General features: G+C 46.9%; 1 protein-coding gene across 2 annotated transcripts in view; it reads left to right on the forward strand.

Moving 5' to 3' along the window:
• Positions 1–717: 717 nt before the first annotated feature.
• Positions 718–15208, forward strand: part of LOC133093574 (NACHT, LRR and PYD domains-containing protein 1b allele 3-like) — a 37666-nt gene continuing 23175 nt past the window's right edge. For both annotated transcript variants that reach the window (XM_061193492.1, XM_061193493.1), the window contains exons 1-3: positions 718–999; positions 10347–10378; positions 13209–13253. In XM_061193492.1, coding sequence (XP_061049475.1) covers positions 968–999; positions 10347–10378; positions 13209–13253 — 109 coding nt within the window. In that variant the 5' untranslated portion in view covers positions 718–967. The remainder of the gene's footprint in view (positions 1000–10346; positions 10379–13208; positions 13254–15208) is intronic.

The raw sequence follows: 15208 nt of genomic DNA on the forward strand, positions 1-15208 counted from the left end.
GACCTGGGCTAGATGCTGTGTGACACCCACCACCTCATGGAAAAGACAGACAAGCAAACAATCACGCTGAAAAACGCGGTAAAAGAAAACAGTGTACAGTGAGGATCACCGACAGTCTAAGCAGTGGTTCCCACACTTTCCTGAATATTGTAATCACGTGGATCTTTGAAAAATACGGATGACTGGATCCCACTGCACTAACGTAATTGGTCTGGGATACTACCCAGAGCATCGCGATTTGAAAAACTCCCTGGGTGATTCAATGTGCAGCAAAGTTTGGAAGCCATTGGTTTAGTCCATCCATCCTTACAGTCTGGGGTGGGGTTGGGGTCACACAGCTGTTTTATCTTAGGAAGCTGTGGTCCCTCATCCCAGACACTTGTATTTAGGTACAAAATCTGAAAGAGAATTTCAGGGGGCTTACAGATCCTAAGAAGAGAATCTGGGAATTCCTTGTAGGGGGCGGGCTGCCTCGTGAAAACCCCCCAGACACAGGAGTATCCAATCCCAATCAGAGTGACATGAGCTCTCCGTCCCCTCCAGAATGGCGCTGGCCCTTTCTCTTTCACAGAAGCCTCGGCGTTAGTGTCACCAAACCTAGTTCGGGCATGGCGGTAAGCAGCTACCGAGCGGCCGGTGTGCGCACGTGTGAGAGTGTGCACACGTGTGAGAGTGTGCACGCCGGCGTGCACGCGCAGGGCCGCCGGCGAACGTGCGTTTCCGTTAGGGAGCCCGGGCGGCCTCCGGCTGCGGCGGCAGCAGCGCGCCCTGCGCCCCCTCCCGCCCAGTCCCCTCCCCCTGTGGCTCTCGCTCGCCCTCTTCCCTCCCCCGGCAGCGTCGGCCGCCTCCGGGTGCGCAGGGCAGCGCTCGGCACGCGAACCCCTCCTGCAGGCGCCCCGGCGCCACTCGAGCGTCGAGCCCCGGGCGCGCGTGTCGTCCCCCCCCGCCCCGCAGCCGCCGAGCGACGATGAGCCGAGGCGCGGGGGTCGCGGAGAGCAGGTGAGCGCAGCCGCGGGGCTGGGGGGTGAGGGTTTCGGAAGGAGAAAGGGAGAGCGGGGGTGGGGTGCGGCTGGACCCAACATCGCCGCGTGGAGAAGGGGCTTTGCGGTCTTTAGCACCCTCCACCGCAGGCTCTGCTTTTGCCCTTTCCCGGGCGGGGCGAGGGCTCCACTCCCGCCCCGGCATCCCCGCTCGGGCCGCATAAACAAAGCGCCCTTCGGCGGCGGCGCCTGCCCCGCGTGGGCACGGAGCATGGGGGAGGCGACGCGCCGTGCTTCCCGGACTCCGACCCCCTACCCCCGGCGGGGGGCCCGGGCGGTCGCACCTGGGTCGGGCGGGCGGCGCCGGGGTCGCGCGCAGGTGCTCGCGCGGAAGGCGGTGGCGCGCAGCTCGGAGGCCCAGGGCACCCTGCCCGGAGGCGGGGCTACGGGCAGCGCTGCTGCCCCCTGTCGCCGCGGCTTCCCCACGCCTGCTACCCGTCCCCAGGGCGGCGGCGGCGGCGGCGGCGGCAGGTGGGCCCGATTTGTTCACATACACCTGGCGGCGGGCGGGTGAGGAGGAGGGCAGGTCTCCCTGCGGCATCCCCTTTGCTCTCAGCGTGTGTGGACCGGCGCCCTTCCCGCCTCCGTGGCGACTCCCCGCCCCCGAGGCCCGGTTCTGCTGTCCTCGTGTGCCCCCAGCTCTCGAGCTTCAGCTCTCTGGAGCTCCTGCGCCCTCTGCACCTGGAGGAGGACTGGGGAGGTTTTACTGAACACCATCGGCGCTTTGGCCACCCGGCTGTCAAGTTGAGTTGAGAGCAGGATTATTTCCTTAATCCCTTTTTGCCCATGCGTGGGACACCCGCGCGCCCATCATCCCCTCAACGCCCCCGTGGGGCCCTAACAATGTCTTGCTTGAGCACAGTAGGCGCGAGATCAACATTGCTTGAAAGATTTCTGCTATTACTGTAACGGCAGCCAATGCTTCTGTGTGTTATTAGCGTCCCACAGCCCTTTAAAAGCAGCCGCTTTTTACGTGGGATTGTCTATTAAGAGCTGGTTTGAGATGTTGTGGTCGAGTTCTCCAGGACACACTGTCATCTGCAAAAGCAGGCTTTTAGATGTAGTGTTTGGATGTAGTGTTTCAGCAGAAGACACATGATGGCTTGTTTGTGAAATATATCCTTTAGGTAATCCTCTCATTGCAGTAAATACTTGCAGGAAGTCCAACCCAAAACAGTGCAGAAACGCTCGGCAAAGATTGAGACTCTGCAGAGAATTTACTTATGGGACAGTCCCTGACACAAAAAGAGTTTCTGCAGGATCAGCTAGAGGAAGAAGAGAATGCGGAGGTTTCAAGAGTTCACTTCAGTTTTTCGTGGATCATTCACGGAACATTAGGCCCAGCTTCTCTCAGGAAGGAGGGAGGGATTTTTTGGTTTTGTTTTGTGTGTGTGTGTGGGTGTGTGTGTTTTCCTCGTCTATTCTTTAAAACACTGTTGCAATCAGGAAGACAGTCTTAGAAAAGTCTGTTGTGGATGGGTTTTGCTGTTGAATTTCTTGAAGTTAGCATGAATAAAACTACACTAGGACATAAACTGTGTCCGCTTGGAATATCAAAAACACTTCTTTAGAGGTGGTCAGTTAACAGCAAGACTTGTAAATGATTGTTAAAGAGAACTTTGAATCAAATTATGGCTAAAAGTAAAATTTTGTTCCTCAAAACAAAAGAGGAAGTGAATTGAAATACAGTGTGTGAAATTAGCACAGTTACTTACACAGAGCTAAGGAAACCTCTACCAGCCTTCCTAATATTACTCTGAAATGTGGGCCCTCCCCACCACTTTCCATGAAAACTTGTTAGTCCACCACCTCTGATCTTTCTGGCCTCTTCAGGGAGATCGTTGCTAATGTGTCATTTAAACACTTCAGTGTGGTAACAAAGTCCATATAATTGTGTGTCAAACAAGGGGGAGGTGCAATTCTCAGTAAACTGTAAAGCACCCTACAGATGTTTGCTACAGTTAGTTGTAATTTTTAGTAGCTGCACAGTATGCCCCTCTGATACTTAGCCATTCCCACATTTTTGGCCATTTGAGCTGTTATTACTGATTTTTCAATATTAAGGAAGTCTCTGTTTTATATCTAATTACCACATTCTTTCTGTCATTTATTTGTCCAATGAACTTTTTTTTTTTTTAATAGTGCGAACTATATGCCAAACAATGTGTTAGATGCTGGGGATGTGGAATCCTTGGCTGCACACACGCACACACAAACAGACACTCATACACACTCCTTGTTCCTTTAGTTCCCAGGGGTTATAAACGGCTTATAAACAAAGCACAGCAAAGCAGTGCAATAAAACCATTAATCTAGGTGTACATCAGACCTGGGCTCAGAGAGGGGAGTAGAGAAGGGATCCCTTCTACTGGGCTGAGTCATGGGAATCACCCCACCCCATCCATCCCCAGTCAGGTGAGCTCTCCTTCTTGCCCACCCTGGGCACTTATGATTTCTTTCTCTTCCTTCTTCTTCCTCTTCCTCCTTCCCTCCTTGTCCCCTCACTGCTAGAAGTGTTCCAGCTGCCTCCTGTCTCCCTTAAGCCAGCTTAGTTCCAGCCCTTTTCCCTCTTGGCTCCTCTTCCCTTTGGAATACATTATGCAGAGATTTCATTGGCAGTTAGTTACAAGGAGAAAGAAGGGAGTAAACCCCGAAACTGTTCCTCCTAATTCCTGCCACCCCACAGCAGCCGTTTGGGCTATTTCCCCAATGCAGTCACCTCTTCTTTCCACCTGGGGTCATTCTCCATTCACAAACGTGGCCAGTAAAGCTAAAGTCCTATATAATACTTTTCCTTTCCCAAGACACTGAAAACCCTTCCTGTGTGTGTATGTATATACAGTCATACAGAAAACACAGCATCTTAAGTGCACAGCTTGATGAATTACCACAAAGTGAACACATCTGTGTAACCACCACCCAGGTCAAGAAATAGAATATAACACCCTAAAAGCCCCCCTTGTTTTCCTCTTACTTTCCTATCCCTCCTCCCCAGAGGGACCAGAGATTAGTTTTGCTAGTTCGTAAACTTTATAAAAATAGAATCATATAGTATATACGCTTTTGTGTCTGGCTTCTTTTGTGACATTATGTTTGTGAGATTAATTCTCTCGGTTGTGTGTAAGCAGTTTTTCATTCTCATGGCTTACAGGATTCCATTATATGATGATATCACATTTTATTCATCCATTCTCCTCTTGATGAACACGGTAGTTTCCAGGTTTTGTCCTTTAGCCCTTTGATGCCCAAAGGCCTACCCATTTCACTATTATTTTTGCCTACTGGTGTAACTGAAAAAAAGGAAGGGAGAGGGTAGATGAAGGAGCCAGCCTGGAGAGTCAGGCCTGTGGATTTTTTATCTTTGCTGGTACTAAGTGTTTTCTGAAGCACTGAAGCCTGTGCTCTCATTCAGAAACCTGAACACAGAAGAAAAAAGCTATGGGATGGCTTCCATCATGGGCGGGCGAGCTGATTGCAGTTGGTGATCTTTGGGATGCTTAGAATAAAAGAAATTGGGTGATAATGGGAAACCAGCCTGGCTTGGGAAGTGTCCCCGGGGGGCACTGACAGCTGGCGGCTCGACCCTGACCCTCCCCCAGGGCCTGGTCCCAGAGGGCTTGGTACTCAGGAAGTCCCTCTGTCCTGGCCAGTGTGGAAGAGGCTGTGTAGTTGGCTTCCAGAGCTTGATTCTGAGTGAAAGCAGTTTCCTTGGAGTATGTTTTAAAGTTACCTAGCCTCTTGAGGGGTTTTTGTCATCTGGTACTACAACTTCTTTTCAGGGTGGTCTGGCTTTTGTGGTCTGGGGGACTGAGATTTTCTTTGGGGAAATGCTTGGGCCTTTTGGACTCAACACAGGCAGTGTCTGAGCCTGTAGAATGTCAGGGGGTCTCACAGGATCAGACATCCTCCATGAAAGATGCTGATGACAGCAGACCCTGCATTGGGACCCTGCGTTGTTGACTTCCTCCTTTGCTCTCAAGCTTCAAATCTTCCCAAGGGGGAAATACAAAGACTACTCAGTGGACTGAATGATCGCCACTCAGCATCCTGGGGTTGCCATCCGTTTGGTTACCGTTAGAGTTTCTCCACCTCCCTGTCTTTCCTCATCTCCTACCTCTCTCCCCCTGAACACACTTGCTTTCCTCCTGTTCCTGGACCTTGATTAATTCCTTCCTGCCTCAGACAGAAGCTGTGCAACATTCTCTTGTCCATTCTTGCTTGTCCTTTGTGGCTCAGTTTAAATGTCACTTCCCCAGGAAGCCCTCTCCAATTTTTCAGTCTTAGACAAGTGCTCTTGATGCACTTCCTGTCTCAGATACAAGAAGACAGTCTTCCCCATCAGGCTGATGTGTTCTTGAAGGCACAGACCTAGTTGCTTTGTTCACTTATGCCTGGCACATATCCATCCATGTTTGTTAAATGGATGAATTGATGGGTAAACCAAGGGGCCTGAGACAAGTTGTGAGACTGTCTCTGCTTATAATTTGCTGTGTGATCTTGGGTGTTCATTAACTTCACCTCTCCTAGAGTCTATCTCCCTCTCTGTAAAATAATGCATCAGGCTGGAAGATCTTGTAGGTACCCTTCCGCTTCAGTTTTTTCTGAGTCTAACAGTGAGAAGATCCTACTTGAGGGGTAGCATTCTTTGAAAATGCAGGCTGGCCTTAGCATCATGGTTTAAGTGGCCTTAGTTACACGCCCGTGTTCTTAGCATAAGAGCTCTGTTCTTTCCAGTTCATCATAGCCTGCTCTGGGCTAAAACTATAGCTTATATTTGCTTTTATTTTGCTCTTCCAACGTCATATACATTTATTTATTTCCTGATCTGTCTTCTCTTCCATTAGTGTGCCCCTTGGGGACAAGGTTCATGTGTCACGTGTTACTTTTATATCCCCTTCGCTTAGCATAGCACCTGTGAGTTAATTTCAGTTGATGAAAAGAGATCTGTATTATAGAGAATATTACTTTCATTGAGATTATTCTCTGGAAAGTATAGCTATTTCATGATTATGCAGATTAACTCAAGTTTGTGACTAACATAAACTCTTTTCCACTTTCTTTAACCCATTTAACTTCTTCTGGCCTATTTCCCAGAAGGTTGATAGGGGCTAAAAGAAGTAAAACACTAGTTGGTTTAATTCTGGTGAAAAGTTAAAGGAGGATTTGGGGCTCATTATGGGTTTAATTATAGCTAATAACTAAGGTCTCTGAGCCTTATTTCCTCATCTGTGAAACGGAGATGACACTAGTTCAGTATCAAGCACTAAAAAGGTTGTTGCAATGAGCCCATTGATGGGCTTGGGGTCCTTGGCTTGGGTTCAGGCACACAGTAAATATTTTTAAAATATTAGTTAAAGAAAAGATTAGGTATTATATTACATTTTTATTTTCACTCTAAGAATTGCTAAAGATCTTTAACTGGAGAATTATTATTGAGCCAGATTTGAGTGAAATCCTTCTGGCATCTACTATCCACCTGTCAGGCTGGGAGTGGAGGTGGGAGAAAGGCTCCCTCAGGTTGGATTTTACTATGCTGAGATGCAGGGTTTTTCTCCTCCCGCTGAGGGAAAGGGGCCTGTATTAGACGGGGCCTGGGAGCTGATAGGCATGGGACGGCATTGAAATTATACCTAGTCATCATGGTTGAGTCCCGATCAAAATGTAAGGAATTTTAAGTGATATTAAGTAAATGTCCAAGTCCCTTCCCTGCTGATCTTCAGCCCCTAAATTATACTGGGAACATTTGGAATGGGTACTCTCTCTCCGTGGTTGCCGTGGTTTTCCTTTTAACAAACCACATGGAAAAAGCAGAAAGGAAGAGGATGTGGGGAACTAGCATCCATGTAGTGTGTTAGGGAGGAAGAAAATCTTCCTCGACCCTTCTGGGTTCTTCTGGTGTAAGGATTAAATTGACATGACACAGATTAACAGGAGAAAGTCACACAAAAATGTAATAACAGGGACACGTGGGAGATACCGAGGAAAACTTGAAAAAGGCCAAAGCCCTCACCGTAAATACCGTCCTCAGCTAAAGACGAAAGAGGATGTTGAGGGTGAGGAGAGTGAGTTCTGGGAGGTCACCAGGAAGAGCACGGTAAACACAGGTAAGGTTGTGATGCACATTTAACTCACTGCCTTCTCCACTGATAAGATACAGACTTGGACACCCTTGCAGACAGCGATTTCCCTTACAAATGTAAATGTTTCTGACAAAGGGTAACTCCTGCTTGGTTTTCAATGTTTTTTCCCAAACAATGTTGTTTCTTAGAGAATAACCAGCTTAAAATAATTAATATACCAAAGAGACGTATTTTAGGGTAGCAAATTCTGCTACTCTGTAAAGTGGCTAGGCCCCTGTGGGTCCCCTGGGGTTGCTCCCTCCACCCGGCTGTGACTCCTGGAGCTGCCCTGCGGGCGGGCTCCTGCACCTTGGGGCTAAGTCTCCTCCCCTATAACTGTCGGGTGTTTTAGTACAGAGAGCTGGCCCTCTACCCTGCAGCCTCACTACATGGAGAAAATAAAGGTTTTCCATAAAGGTTTTCTGGTTTTTAGCAGAAGTTCTGTTATCTAGACGCATGTACACACATCTGGAAATAAAGATAAACAGCTGTAGAAAGGGGAATATGAAAGGGACAATTAAGAGAAAAACGCGATTTGTCATTGGGGACACAGAGTGGGTTTTAAGCAGACATATTTTGTACAATAAGAACGGCTAACTCTCAATACATGTTCTCATAATTATTTTTAAATTAAAAGGCACAACGACTGCATTATAAGAGGTGTGAGTCTGGAGAAAAAAGATGCAGTGGTTGGCTTTTTCTTTTATGCATTTCATTGGGAACCATATTTTAGCCTTTCTTAGTGTCTTGAAGCATTTCCTAATTTCAGGTTTACCACCACTCTCTGACCTTTTGAGCTGGAGTTTAGGATTAAAAAATAAGAGGACTTAGCTCTGAAAATGAAAATACATGTTTTTCCTAGAAAATACCAAATACCAAATACTTGGGAATGTTTACCAGAAAAAATCTTGATTCAAGGAGGTTTTTAAAATCTGGAGGCTCCTGACTAACTTGACTGAAGAAGAGAAAGGAAAGGGCAAGCAGTTGGTTTGCTGCTTTTGCTGTTTTCTTCCTCAGTTTACTTTCACTACCAGGATTGGGGTTTGGGGTAAAGTGGTGGGGAGTGAAGGGAGACATGGTACCAGGCAACTATGGGGCTTTGAAATCATAATGGCCTAGGGTCAAGTGCTTCTTTTCTGTTTGTTAGCTGTGTGACCTCAAGGAAGTTAATGAACCTCTCTGAGCCTCAGTCCCTGCATTTGTAAAATGGCCTTCATAGGCTTATTGGGATGATTCAGTGAGAAAATGCAGAAAGATTTTACACCCCCATAAGTGCAGATAACATCATTGTTGTTTTCTGCCTGCTTTTTCATTTATTCATCAAAGATTCTGATTCGGTGGGCCCAGAAAAAATGGTTTTTAGAAGGCACCCTGTAGAGTTCTAATGTCCTCAGTCCACACCTTGAGAAATGCTGTCCTTAAGGGATGAGGAGCAGTTTGGGCATCAAGGGGGAGGGCAGGGCTGTCACGTACATGCACACAGAACTCGAGGGGATACCCCAACATTGTAGTACGTGTCCATGGAGCACACATAGTTGGGGTACCTGACCTGCAAGGCCACAGGCAGTGACCCTTTTTGGGGGAGGGTGCAGAGAGTGGGGTGTGTGTGTGTGTGTGTGTGTGTGTGTGTGTGTGTGTTATGCAGGGTATGCTTGGGACACTGAAGAGCTTTCCCTCTGAGGGAGCACGCAGGGTGGGAGACGAGGAAGCAGGGTGGGGGTCCTTGTGTGCCATGCCAGGGAACTCAGGCTTTGGCCAGGAAGTGGTGAGAAGCCACAGAAGAGTCTAGGCAAAGACATGATTAGGTCATGCTGACGGTCACACGAGGGACGAACCAAGAAATGAGACAGGAATTATGAGAGAATATAATCAACCAGCTGGGTGGGGAGAGCGCTTGAATGGAGGCAGAGACAGTTTGCACTGAGGAGGGGACAGATTTGAGAGATGCGCTGGAGGAGGCGGAGGAGGTTAGGAGGACACGGATGGTGCTGCTCGCTGAGAAAAAGGGAGCAGGAGCTAGTGATGGCTTGGAGGTCCCAGTTAGGTGACCTGGTGAGGTCAGGAGGAGCAGGTTTTCTTGGAGAGGGGAAGACAGTGATTAGTTAAGTGCTGACCGAAGTCAATGGAAAGCGCTGAATTGACCCTTGGGCCCTGGGCACTTGGAACTCTGGGAAGCGGCCTGGAAGGGGGCAAAGATTTAGAATCTGAAACCTTGGCGTGAAGGCGAGCATGAGGCAGTGTGAGGAGGGTGCACTGATGTGATCCTGGGACACAGCGATCTAATCCCCAGGAGGCTGGGGCCTGGAGCCAGGAGATGGGGCACATGGAGAGGGGAGAGGCCACTGAGGCAGGGGAGGGGGGAGGGGGGAGCAGACCGGGTGAGAGGGACTGGAAGCCGCGGGGGGGGGGGTGCTGGGGGGGGGGAGCCTGTCACGTGCTTCATCTAAAGAGAGAGCGGGCACTAAGGACGGAGAGTGCCCATTGGGTCTGTCGGACAGGAGTCCTCGGTGGCTCTAGCTTGGGTGGTTTGGGTAACGTGGGAGAGCGGAAGGCAGGTGGCTTTGATTCTGGGAGAGGGTGGGGAGTGGGAAGCGGAGACCGTGAGTTCTCCCGTGAGACCGGCACTAGCCGGGCAGAGGGAGTCCAGGCGGTGGTGAGGATGGGACGTCAGGTCAGGCGGGGGAAGGACCGGTTAATTTAATGGGAGCTGTCCCAGCCCTTCATTCTCAGGCGTGCTGTGTCTGAGGGAGGAGGCCAGAGAAGCAGGTGAGAAGACCTGGGCGAGGGAGGGCGATTCAGGGAGTAGCTCTGGGAACCAGGAGGAGGGGCTGGGGGCCAGCGCGGCTGGGCTGGGCGAGGAGGATGGATCGCTGGAAAAGCGGCAGAGCAAGGGCGTGGCGGGCACGGGGATGCCGTGCAGCGACCCAGTGCAGGGGTGCCGGCGGTGCCGGGGTGTGAGCGGAGCGCTGGGCTTCAAGCGCACGCTCCATAAGCCCCATCTATCCTGTGGTTTGGAGTCAGGCCGTCGTAGATGGGGAGTGAGAGGGGCAGGAAGAGCCTTGAGGAGGGAGAGAGTTCTTTCATCTGTTTCTGGAGAAACATAGTATGATCATTTTGAAGACTTCCATAATTAGTTTGTATAAAATTAGTATCCATTTATAAAACTGTTTTTCTTTTCTTGTTCTAGTGATGATCGCAGTGCCTCTTCAGAAGAAAAAGGTATGGAACTCATGTCAATGCTGAGTTACCGAAAACTTAACCTATACTGTGGAAATTTGCATTTTTAGAAAATGATTTTTTTATTAATTTTCTTTATTGGCTGCAGTTTACATTCATGCATTCACCAACTTATAGAAATGTGTTAAAATAATCAATAGGTTAGGATGATGCGATAATGACAATTTTTCAGAATTTTCTTTAAGATTGTTTTTCAACAGATATTCCAAAAAAAAAAAGAAATGTAGAGAATTTGGGCCTTTGTAGTTTTTATAACTTAAGAATAGAAAATAAATGCTCTTACATCTCTCTCCTTTTAAACTCTGGCTCTAATGTTCTTTTTAACCTTATTTTAAATTCAATAAAGTAAGATTAGAGAAGTATTGTCAACTGAATTCTATAAATGTTCCATACACAATGACTAGATATTTTCTTTAATACTTGAGTGTTGTCATCAATTTTAGGTACTTAATGAAAATAACAACACACAATTCTATCCCTGAAAGTGGGTCAAATAAACACTCTTTTATTTATTTATTTTAAAAAAATAAATTTATTTATTATTTATTTTTGGCTGCATTGGGTCTTTGTTGCTGCGTGCAGCTTTCTCTAGTTGCAGTGAGCGGGGGCTACTCTTCATTGCGGTGCGCGGGCTTCTCATTGCAGTGGCTTCTCTTGTTGTGGAGCTCAGGCTGTAGGCGTGCGGGCTTCAGTAGTTGTGGCATGCGGGCTCAGTAGTTGTGGCTTGCAGGCTCTAGAGCGCAGGCTCAGTAGCTGTGGCGCATGGGCTTAGTTGCTCCGTGGCATGTGGGATCTTCCCAGACCAGGGCTCAAACCCATGTCCCCTGCATTGGCAGGCGGATTCTTAACCAGTGCGCCACCAGGGAAGCCCAATACTCCTTTATTAAAGGAAGGTCTTGGTCTAGATTTGGGGGTTGCTGAGGGTTGAGTCCTCTTTTTGGCCTGTGCTGCTTGTTATTAAAGGCTGTAAACAGTGTGTGGGGATGTATTTCTTGCTTTGCCTCCTTCTCTTTATCGTGTGCTGCATGGCTCTGAGTCCTTCTGGAGGGTGGTTCCGAGGCCACTTTAGTTGTTGACCTGTGTCACTGGACTGCAGAGTGGCTTAGAAACTCCTCAGCTCATTGCTGGGCCACTGTCTTACTTTTGCAAGTTCCACATCCCTCCTGTGTTTCATTTTTCCAGCACAGAATAATAACCCGCCTAATAAAAGTATCCTGATTAAAATCTAAAAACAGTTTCTGTAACATTTGGCTGGAATGTGTAGTGTATGGGGCTGTCATGAATCTGTCAAGTGTAGGGTTGGATCTGGCAAGCTTTTCTGCTTCCTGGTGCTGACCTCAACCTCACCCGTCCCTCTCTTGGCTTTTGCCTGTTTCTGTCTGCTTGAGATGTCTCTCCCTTCCTGCACACTTAACCTCCCAGGCTTGTTTCAGCGCTACCGAATTCAAGGACTCGTGCTGAATCCCTCACCTGCAGTGAGTGGTCTCAATTTCTCTCTTGGACCAGCAGAATACTGGCCTTCCTTCGTTTTGTATTGTCCTGATTTCTTCATTTGTCTATGCACGGCCACTGCTTGTCCTCACACAGGCTGTTTGCTGGGACATGGATTTTCTCCTAATGCTGCAGAGTGCCCATCACACGGTGGACACTAAGTCAATGTTCATTAAATTGAAGGGACAGTAGTCTCTGCCCACACCCAGGGGAATTAGTCAACTGGTAATTAAGCCCCTGTTGTTCACCAGCCTGGCGTGGGTGAATGTTCCAGACAAACGAAATGGAAGAGTTGTGTGTTCCATGAGCAGTCTAATTGAGCATGGCGTAAATACAGACTAGGGACCTGGTAGCTAAGGGGCAATCCTTCCCTACACAGAAATGCTCTTGCTCTGTTTAACATTGTTGGTAACTTCTGCAGCAGTTACCCCTTCTTCTCTTATACTATAATATCTCCATTCCCGTGCACCCACACTGGCCTAGGCTCTCATCACTTCATATCTGGATCTCTGCAGTGGCCTCCGTGTCAGGCTCTCTGGAGTCTAATGCATCCTGAACGTCAGTACCCCCCAGTGTCCACCAACATCTTGGGGAACACCAAGGCCCATTCCAGCTTGAAGCTGTCATGTAATTCTGCGTCTCCATGTTATTCCGCGTCTCCATGTCATTCCCTGTAGGAGAACCATCCCCCAAGGCCAGTTCTTCCTAACTGCATTCCAGGTCCTCCCTAGTCTGGTCACAACTTATCTGGCCAACTTTACATCCTCACCTCTAACCTATTTGTGTCATTTCACTAAATTGTTGACAGTTGTTTGCCTGAATTGACTGTTAACTGGGGAAGGACACTGATTCTTTGGTATAGTAACACCACTGTCTGCCCTTCAGTTACAAAATCTAAAACCAGGTGCTTTTTTTTTCCTTTCTGGTGTCAAGTTACTTAATTGCCAGGGATGTTTTTAGGGAGCTGCTGAGTTAATCAAACAAAGAAACAATGCGCTTTGGCACAAAATTGAGAGATTGACAGGGATCCAACCAAATGTAATTATAAAGTTTGTTGGCTTTCTGTTTGCCCTCTATTGGAAAAGGCTTATGGTTTGTTGGGCTAAATCTTTTTTCCTTTGAGAACATGGCATTGTTTACCATTGGTAACTGGGCATTCATTTGACATGCAAGGCTGCTTTGGGTCTAAAGAGGTGATTCAGTTTATGGAATAGGGTGCTTCTGTTATTTTTGGTTTAGCAGCTTTTACAAAAATGGACATAATCTTCTATTTTATCCTTGTATTTATACTATTAAACTTTGTTTCTTTCTCAAAATTTAGATTGCCCCAGTTGCAACCTAGATACTTCAAAGGACTCTAAATCAGGTAAGGGATATGATTAATATTGGTAAATGCCCAAATGAAATTTTTACAAAATAACCAATTCATAGCAAGATTAATTACAATTTATTTTTCTGTTTTACTTCAAACAATCTGAATGAAAGGTAGGGACTTTCATCTTTCTACTTGAAAGAGTTGAATGAATTTTAAACTTTCATGATTACCTAGCCTAGTGAAATCAGTGACTTTAAGGTTTGGTGATAAAGATGTACTTAGTGAAACTGAGAATTTATCTGATGGGGCAGTCAGGCCATTTTCTAGATTGGCTCCACTAACCTAATAGAGGGTCCTCTGTGAGCCCAGCCAGGTGGTGGATACTTGGCTAGGATAGTCCTGGGAGGCTTCCCTGAGAAGGTGATGGTCGACTTGAACTCTGAAGGATGAATTGAGGTAACAGGGCAAAGGTGGGGAAAAGAGTTGTCTTAGTTCAAAAGACTTGCAGGTGTAAAGGCCCTGATGTGGGAAAGTGCACAGTGCTTGTTTGCAGAGGCTGGAGAAGGTCAGATGACTGGAATCAGAGAGAGAGGGGAAAGGTGGCAGGGCCATAGTGTGTCTGCAGAGGCAGGCGGGGGCTAGATTACATAGGCCCTTTGGATTAAAAAATCTGTTCTCCAGAGAAGATGTACAAATGGCCAATAAGCACATAAAAGATGCTCAATGTCATTTCAGGAAGTTACAAATCAAAACCACAGCAAGATACCACTTCACACCCACTAGGATGGCTATAATGAAAAAGATAATAGCAAGTGTTGTCAAGGATGCAGAGAAATTAAAACCCTCATATACTGCTGATGGAATGTAAATTGTCACAGCCATCTGGGAAAACAGGTCATTCTCAAATAGCTAAACAAATTACCATTTGATCCAGCAATTTCTCTCCTCTGTGTATACCCAAGAGAAACTTGTGCATGAATGTTCACAGCGGCATTATTCATGATAGTCAAAAGTTGGAAACAACCCAAAAGTCCATCAAGTTTTAAATGCATAAACAAAATGTGGTATACCCGTTTGTATTAATTTGCTAGGACTGCTGTAACGAAGTGCCACAGACTGGGGGGCTTAACCAGCAGAAATGTATTGTCTCACAGTTCTGGGGGCTAGAAGTCTTGAGATCAAGGTGTTGGCAGGGTTGGTTCCTTCTGAGGACTCGGAGGGAAGATCTGTTCCAGATCTCTTTTGTTGGTTTGTAGATAGCCATCATCATGGTCATATGATGTTCTTCCTATGATGTGTCTCTGTGTCTGAATTTCCCTTTTTTGTAAGGACACCAGTCATCCTGGATTAGGGCCTACCCTAATGACCTCATTTTACCTGAGGTAAATACCTCTATAAAGACTCTATCTCCAAATAAGGTCATATTCTAAGGACTTCAAACATGAATTTTCTTTTGGTGGGGGGAACACAATTCAATACACAGCACCATATAATGGAATATTATTCAGCCATAAAAAAGAATAAAGTGCTGATACATACTACAACATGGTTGAACCTTGGAAACATGCTCAGTGAGAAAAGCCAGGTACAAAAGCCTGTGTATTATGTAATTCCATTTATATGAATGTCTAGAATAGGCAGATCTATTCAGGCAGAAAATAGAGTATTGGTTGTCTAGGTCTGGGAGGAATGGGGAGGTTGGAAATAGTTAAAAGGTACAGGGTTTTTTTTGGGTTATGAAAATGTAAAATTGATTGTCATGATAGATGTATAACTGTGAATATGCGAAAAGCCATTGAATTGTACACTTTGAGTGAATTGTATAGTATGCAAATTAGATCTCAATAAGGTCGTTATAGAAAAAAAAAAAGGTTATATCAGAAGAAAAATATCCAAAGCTTGTTGTCCAGAAAAAAACCACGTGTTTTCTTGAAAACCTTATGCTCAGTCATGTCTGTGCCCAGGGCCCTGCTTCCTGAACAGTTTGCTGGGACTGTGGTTTTTGC

Source organism: Eubalaena glacialis, chromosome 6 (genome assembly GCF_028564815.1).
Source record: "Eubalaena glacialis isolate mEubGla1 chromosome 6, mEubGla1.1.hap2.+ XY, whole genome shotgun sequence".
Taxonomy (NCBI): Eukaryota; Metazoa; Chordata; class Mammalia; order Artiodactyla; family Balaenidae; genus Eubalaena; species Eubalaena glacialis.